Consider the following 8,824-nt stretch of genomic DNA (forward strand, 5'->3'; position numbering starts at 1 on the left):
AACATTTTTATCTTGAATTTATAAATTTAATATAAATCCAGAATTGAATTCAAATTAAAAGTCCCAATTTGTCATTTAAATCCAGAAAAAGATCTACAACGAAGCCCAACCCTAAACCTACCAACCATGAATCTTAACAGAGACAGACATGACAGCCTGAAACCCAACATCAGTAGCTAAGTTGTTTAAGCTCTCTCCCCTCTAATTCTACGGGCCAGCTGAATATCCTTAGGCATGATAGTGACCCTCTTAGCATGAATAGCACACAAGTTGGTGTCCTCAAACAACCCAACAAGGTACGCCTCTGCTGCCTCTTGAAGTGCTGCTACCGCGCTGCTTTGGAACCTCAAGTCTGTCTTGAAATCTTGGGCTATTTCTCTCACCAGCCTCTGAAATGGTAGCTTCCTTATCAACAGCTCTGTGCTCTTTTGGTACTTCCTTATTTCTCTCAACGCCACCGTTCCTGGCCTGAACCGGTGGGGCTTCTTCACTCCTCCGGTGGCTGGAGCTGACTTCCTGGCTGCCTTGGTCGCCAGTTGCTTCCTTGGGGCTTTCCCTCCGGTGGATTTTCTTGCTGTCTGCTTCGTGCGCGCCATTGGGTGATCGAGAAGCTGTTTGTTTCTCGAGCTAATGAGGGGGAAATTAGGGTTTTGATTGTTTTGGTGGGAAACGAATGGAGGCTCTGACGATTTTTATAGGAAAAAAACGAGAGGGAGGAGAGAATGAAATGGGTTCCAGACCGTTGATTTTTAATTTATGGACGGCAAAGATGGAGATCCGGGTGGAGAGTGTTGAGAACACTAGGATTGCTTCTTTTAGGCGGGCTCTCTTGAAATTCAAGAACCTGTTCTTTTCGGGGGGGAGTTTTTGGACCGTGGATTTTGAAGAAAGCGACGGTGGGGATCGTTTTCAGTAGCCTGACAAGGATCGCGATCCATGGGCAATGTTTCCACGGCAACATCATTGAATCTGTATGTACTTCACCTAAATAAATGGTCGAGAAAATAAAAAGGAGAGAAGGCACGTAAATTTGAGAAAGGCTAAAAGTCACATATTACTAAAAATATATAAGGAGTATCTTTTCACTTTTCACACTGTTATTTTCATTCTCTCACATTTTCCTGTGTATCTATTATTTAAAATTTTATTATTTTAATTTGATACTTGAACATTGTGAGTGTATTATTTTGGATCAAATTAAAGAACACTTTGATCAAATTTATAGAGTAAAAACAAAATTAAAAGACATTGAATCAAAGTAGAAAATGTGTTACAACTTTTATAAATTATATATATATATATAGTCCCTCAATGTTTTTTCAATTTAGTTTTATTATAACAATTTATTTTTATTATTTTTTAGTTTTTTGTTTGAGAAGTAAGAGGGAGGTTGCCAAATTTCAGCAATAAAAAGAAAAAAACAATGTGGATATTTATTTTGACCATTAAAATAATAAATTTTGGTGTCAAAAAATTATGGGAGTTTTACTCATGTGTTTTTATATCTTAAAATTATCTAAAAAAACAAATTTGAGTTCAAGAAGATTTTTTATTTTAAGTTGATTTGATTTTTTATGTGGTTTTTTAAGGATATTTATGGGTTTGTAAAGTTATTTAGGTTATTTTCTAAGTATTTTAAATTAAAAATAAATTTTTAAATAAAAATTATAAAATTTATTTTTTCAGGCATCACAATAATCAAAATCTAGAAAATACAACAAATTATCATCTAGTTTATTTTCTTTCGAAAAAATAATGAGGCAAGACGTCGTGGTGAGAGCCCGATGATTGCGTATATGTCACACTGATGCCTCTGCCTCTAATATGTCTACTCCTATCCAAGTGATAAACTAATTCCAATGCCCTTTCTGCATGAAACGGCTTGATGAAGTGGGCTTCAGAATGACAGCATCCGATGAACTCTCAGTTTATGGGAGGCTGCGTAAGATCTTTCGCTGGAAGGCCGTGAAAGATATTGGGTTTCCTGGTTTCCGAAGCAAAAAAGCCAACCCAAACCGACCTGATCTGGGTTGAAATTTTTAGAAATTAAAAATTCTGGTTTGGTTAGATTTTTAATCCAAAATGAACTGAAATGTGAACACCCCTGAAATGCATGGATTGCAAGTAGTATTTTTTTACGAGACTAAGTCTTCATTTGTTTTTGTTGTGTCGCGTGATGTAGTAATGTAGCATGTGGTTTGTCTCAACCATATATTTAAAAATATTTGGTTAATCAACATACATAAAAAATTTGCATAGGTTACATTGAAAACTTTCACTGCTAGTAAATCAATAAATATAAATAAAAATATCAAGAAAATATTTTTGTAAGTAAATTCTTGAAAGAATTTACCTACGAAAATATTTTCTTGATATATACCAAGGGAATAAGAGAATTTTAGTGGGAAATGTTTTTTAAAATAAAGTAAAAAAATAACAACTTGTAATTTTTACCAACGAAATTACCTATAAAATTTATTTCATCAGTAAATCTTTAAATTATAAAGGGAATCATCAATGAAATTTTTCGTTTGTATTTTCCAGAAAGCTCTAGAACTATTTATTTTTTAATTACACTATTAATTGTTGTTCTTTATGGACAAAATCACCGATGGATTGAAAAGTCGTCGGTGTTATTTGGTGGTTTTCTAAAAAAATTTAATTAGTTTAAAATTTTTATTTAAATATCACAGATGAATTGAAAAATCATCGTTGATTGACGGTTTCTGAAATTGAAAATTTAAATTAAATATTACAAACAAAATTACTGATGAATTAATTAAAAATATTAATATTTAATTATCCATCAATAGAACCATCACTAACACGCCCCAATAAAAAATCTAAATCCCCTTATTTCACAAGAAATAGACTCATTTCTCATTCTTTTTCTTCCATTACTTCTACTTCTTCTTTTTCACTATATGTAAAAAATATCAATATCTATTTCTTTCTCTTCTTTTTTTTTTTTCTCCTCCATGCTTGGGTATGTCTTCTTCTATCCTCTTAATTTTTTTTAATCAATATGCTTTATGAAATTTTTCTCTCTCCTTTGCTTCATTTACAACTACATTAAAGTAATATTTTTTTTCTTTTTTTTTCATGATTTTTTTCACTATACTTGTTTTTTATTTTTTTTATTGGTTTTGCCCTTAATAATTGTATGAATGTTGTTGTGAGATTTTTTTTCATATGAGATCAATTTTTAGTTGATTTATTTATATGATTTTTAAATTTTTAGCAATTGCAACTTCATTTTTTTCATATGAATTTTTTTAGTTGAATTTATTTTTTCATTTTATTTATTTGTTGCAAATTTGTTTGAGTTGATTTTCTTATTCTTTTTTCCAAGCATTTTGAGTATATATTATGGAATGTTGATTTATGTTAATTTATTTACTTTATAATTTTATGAAATGAATTTTTTAAAATGTTTTTAAATAATTATGATGGAATTACCGATGATATTTTTTTTTAGTGATATACCGACAAAATAAAGTGGGTAATTTTTTTTACGAGTCTGTTCCATCAGTAAATCCGTTGGCAATAATATTTTTTATTACCAATAGATTTACCGATGGATAAAAAATTACTAATGAAAGATTCATCGATGGAGCATTTCCGTTGGTTTTTTTGTTGGTAAATTAATTACCGAAGAAATATTTATCTTACATAGATGAAAAAATTCTATCAGTAAAACTGTTAAATGTTGTAGTGTTTCTTAGAGTTTTGGTTGAGAAAAAAATATAATTTATAAATTTTTTTAATTTTATTTTTTTAAATTACAACAAAAAAAACTAAAATAATATCAAAATCATACTAAAACTATGAGTGCTTCATAATACAATTACAAGTACTTTTTATTTAAAAAAACATATTATATTAATAATTATAGATATTTTAATTCGTAGGATCTCAAAACCATGGGGAAGTATCATTTTGATATTTTTCCAATAAAAATAATTTTGAAAAGCACATGAAATTAATGCAATGTCAAGATGGAATCTAAATAGGTTGATTTGATCCCATTTAAAGTAAAGGCCTATCTTGAAACAATATAACCACATGAAATGCAATGCTAAATAGTGTCTAAATGGGTTGATCTGATGCAATTTAAAGTAAAAGGCGTAAATTGTCACGATACAAGAATAGAAGGACCACGCATGTTCTTGGTTTGCGCAAGTTTAGAAACATCCAACAACTATATCTGTCTTTAGCAAAGGTAGGGTCTCTATTTGTGAAACAAGACAAATTTCATGCATTGATGATTTATTATTACATAAAGATCCCCTCTAGGCCTCACCTTGGATTAATACATGTATTAGCTGTACATTTATTCTTCATATTATTGACCAATTAGTAGGTGTTAATTTGATAGAAGAAAACATAATCAAAACCCGTGCAAATTTTGTCTGAATATCATGTATCTATCGAGCAATAACTTATGCCTGATTCAAGGGTTTTGTATAGTATCTACCTTCTGATACTTAGGACTGGAACGATTGATTCCTCAGATTATGGGCAGATTTTTTTTTTTTGTTATCATTATTATCAGGTTTGATTAATTCATCTAATCTGTTGATCTAAAAAGATTTTTAAGACTGATCTTCTCTAAATTGAGTCTAACATACTCTCACCTTGAGTATATTAAAAATTCATTTTAATATAATAGTTTAGGTTGTTAGATGGAGTTTTAATATATAATTTATATTATTTTATAACATATTTTTTTAAATGAAATTTTTTTGAATTTAAAATCTGTACCAATATATATTATTTTGTGTTTATTTTTTATCAAATTTGAATATTTTTTTTTTTAATTTGAAATGTATATCAATCCATGTTATATTGTACTTATTTTTTATTAAATAAATAAAAATAATAAGATTTGAACTTGTAATTATTAGTCATTAAAATTTTAATAGCATATTAAAAAACTATTTTAACTTAATAATTTAAATTTTTAAGATATAATTTATATTATTTTATAATATAATATTATTCTACACGGCAGAATAACATCGTACCATAAAGTGATGGATTTTGGTAGATCACCGGTGGGGGTTATATCGTATCATAAAGTGATGAATTTTGGTAGATCACTAGTGGTGATCTCCTAATGAAAAAGTTAACCATTTAGGTGGTGGTCAAGTGATAAAGACTTGGAATTAAGAGATTTGCTCCTTCTGTGGTCTCAGGTTCGAGTCCTTGGTTGCTCATATGATGACCACTGAAGGTTTACATGGTTATTAACTTTAGGGCCCGTGGGATTAGTCGTGGTGCGTACAAACTAGTCCGAACACCCACATTAATCTAAAAATAAAAAAAAAAGCGATGCTTCCTGCATGTTGCTGTTCATGGGCTTGATGGTATCCTTCGACCATGTTAGTTGATTTCTTTATTCCTTTCAACACATAAAAAAGACACCAATGCCTTCTCTCTCTTGTTTTTTCTGAAAGGCTAGGCTGTGAATGACTAGGAAATGGAAAAGGAAAGGTACTCTGCATATGTTCACAAGCATGTATCTACAATCAAGCAAACATGTAATATTTTTCTGAATTTCGAGGATTAAAGGCAAAAAAATCATCCATGCAGTCCCTCGGCTTCTTATATTAGTCAAATCAAGCTCTTTAAGAAGAACTTGATCAGATCAACTACTTATTTTTTCTTAGTTAAAGTTCATTTCAGCCCCTTTAGCCACTTTTGATCGAAACTTGCGTCCATGCTATACAGTGATCATTACACACACACACATGTATATATATATAAATTAAAGAGGAAGTATTTAGGGGTTAAGTTGCATTGATCATTGGGTACTTGCATGCATGTTATCCTGAAAATGATAGAGAATGATGTCTTGAAGTGAAATCCATTCTCTCATATTTAGTGACTGATCATCCCCTTGCGCGTGCATTGACATAGATATCTTAACAGGAACGAAGCATGGGCAACCATGTTCTCCACCATACAAGCAAAAGAAATGCCATTGGGATCTTCTATTTAAAGGAGCACAGATCAAATGAGTGTTTTCGTTACTGTATCGACTAGATGAGATAAAGAAAACAGGTTTTTTCATCTTTCTTGTTTTGAAAGTATCAGAGAGATCGATATATTTGTTTTATGTTTTTATCTCTACTTTTTATATCTCAAAATAAACACGATTTTATATATATATTTCCATCTCTGTAATTTTAAAATGATAAACAAGCATAACTTAAAAATATTCTAGAAGATAACTCGTTAGTTATTTAAACATAAATTGAAATGTGAGTGATGGGAGTGCAGTGACATCTGTTTTTGTATGAGTTTCACTTCAAAAATATTAAATTTATGTTTTTTAATGTTAGTTTTTGATGATTCTGATATGTTGATATTAAAAATTAAAAAATTAAAAAAATATTTTAATATATTTTAAAATAAAAAATATTTTTTACTGCAATACTAAACATGTGATATTTTAATACAATGATCTTGGAAATTATTTATATCATTTGCCAAGTCAACTCGTAGGACTTTTATACATGGTTTTCATGCATCTACAGAATTTTCCAAAACTAATTAATAATGCTGAATGTGATTAATTTCTTCTGATGGGACCTGCGTGCTTTTGACTGCAGACATGAACATAATGCATAATTAGTAAACATGTAAGGGATCTTCACTTCTGCCTTTCAAAATTATTTTGAAAAAAAATTAAATTTTTTTATTTATTTCAAATTAATATATTTTTAATATTTTTAAATTATTTTAATATATTGATTTCAAATATAATTTTTTAAAAATAAAAAAATTTATTAATATATATTTTAATATAAAAAATTATTTAAAAAACATGTTATCAAATAAATTATTATTTAAACTTTAATCATTGAAGGTTTTTCTTTAGCCATTGAAGTTTTTCCCCCCTTGGCTTTGTAACTTGTCAACATTACAAACTATTTTTCAACAGATAGCTTTTGAATGTTGTAATCATAACTACTTGTCTCCTTGTTTAACAACATGTCACAAACTTCTTTTCTAACTTAGTTTTCCGTCAAAACAAAGAAACCTAACTTGTGATTAGGTTTCTGTTTGTTTTTAAAATATACCCAAATATAATTTGAAATATAAAACCAAATAGTCTTTTAAGTATGTATTTTTTATTTACAATCTGTTTTTAAAATTTTTTATCATTTAAAAAATATGTATTTTTAAATTTTTTTGAATGTTTCTGGTATGTTAATGTGAAAAATAAAAAAATTATTTTACAATATATTTTAATTAAAAATTATTTTTATAAAATACCCTGTATTAAAATACTAAACACACTAACCTCTTCAAAATTTGTGGGCTTTTAAGAACTCATTATTTGATCATTGAGGTTCATAATCATAATGAAATGGTGTTGATTAATCATGAGAGCTAATGTTATGCACCTATGGCGGTCTTCGATTAAACAAGAAGAACACCTTTTTTTCTGGGCATGTGGGGGATGACAAACCTTGCTAGCTTTTTCATGGGGCGGTTGGCTCACAAAAGTTAATTTCAATAAACTAAAGATTTTTATAAACAAAGTGGTTATGGAAAAGAACGAACTCCAGATTTAATTATACCTTAGTCCTACCTGGAATTCCATTTACAAAAAAAATATATAATATTTTTTAGTTGTTAAACTTTATACAAACTAGTGTCTCAGTTACGTGTTACAGGATATATGAATTAAAATATATATATTTTAAAGTATGAACAATATTTTTTAAAAATTAATGATTTTTAATTGGGTATCTAGTTAATCTAAACTTTTAATGAAATCACTTTAAATCAATTTTTTTTATATAAAAATTTTGACTAATCTAGTCATAGTTTCATAACACTGCTGTTTAGTCCCAAATATTTTCTACTTGCATATTCTGTGGTGGATATTTTTTTAAAATTTGCAAAGAAATAGAAAAGGCTCATTTCCGTCCCCACTGTGGCACCAAACCTCACAAGATTCACTGTTTAAAGGAAAGAGGACAAACATCGTCTGAAAGACTTGTTTGCTGTTGCGTTGAAAATGCTATTTTTAATTGTTTTTAGATTAATTTAATATATAATATTAAAAATAAATCTTAAAATATAAAAAATATGTTTTAATAAAAAAATATTTTTAAAAATAATCTATTATAATACTAGATACAATTTCAGGTAACACGATGCATCATATTTTTTAAGAATATTTTTTAATTAAAAAAATATAAAAAATGATGTATTTTATATATTCTATATTTTTAACATTAATATATCAAAACTATAAAAAAATTAATTTAATATTTTTTAAATAAAAAATAATTTAAAAAACATAAGTTACAGCACCACTAAAAAAGATAAATTTGTAAAAAAGCTCATAGGCCTCGGGTGTTCAAAAGGCTGAGAGACAAGAGAAAGAGTACAATACCAAATGATTTCGCTTGCAAGAAATGATTCCCTCAGCTTTCTTTAGCAACACTCAATGGGTTGGTTTTTCTTCTGTCAAATGATGCTAAAGAACTTCTGCCACTAGTTTCACCATGGCAGTGCATGATGCATTGAATATTATTTCAATAATAATATAAATTATATTTTAAATTTTTTAATCATTTAAATTATTAAAATGAAATAATTTTTTAATATAATGTTAAATTTTTGATAATTAAGTATTTACGAGTTTAAATCTTATTATTTTAATTTATTTAATAAAAATTAAATATAAAATAAAATGAACCTATATAATTTTTAATTTAAAAATTTTTTATTTAAAAAAAATTAAAAAATAATATAAATGACATTGATTATGTGACATCTCTTCTCATCTTTTTCCTTTTCC

General features: G+C 27.9%; 1 protein-coding gene across 1 annotated transcript; it reads right to left on the reverse strand.

Annotated features, from left to right (window-relative positions):
- Positions 1–43: 43 nt before the first annotated feature.
- On the reverse strand, positions 44–652 carry LOC105134944 (histone H3.2). The gene has a single exon (XM_011039575.1). It carries the CDS (start codon positions 594–596, stop codon positions 186–188), a length of 411 nt encoding a protein of 136 aa, XP_011037877.1. The 5' UTR covers positions 597–652; the 3' UTR covers positions 44–185.
- Between the last annotated feature and the right edge of the window lie 8,172 nt (positions 653–8,824).

This window comes from Populus euphratica, unplaced genomic scaffold (genome assembly GCF_000495115.2).
Source record: "Populus euphratica unplaced genomic scaffold, PopEup_1.0 scaffold57.1, whole genome shotgun sequence".
NCBI lineage: Eukaryota > Viridiplantae > Streptophyta > Magnoliopsida > Malpighiales > Salicaceae > Populus > Populus euphratica.

Excerpts from the sequence above, each read along its gene's own strand:
- LOC105134944 (XM_011039575.1), bottom strand. The coding sequence starts at position 596 with ATGGCGCGCACGAAGCAGACAGCAAGAAAATCCACCGGAGGGAAAGCC.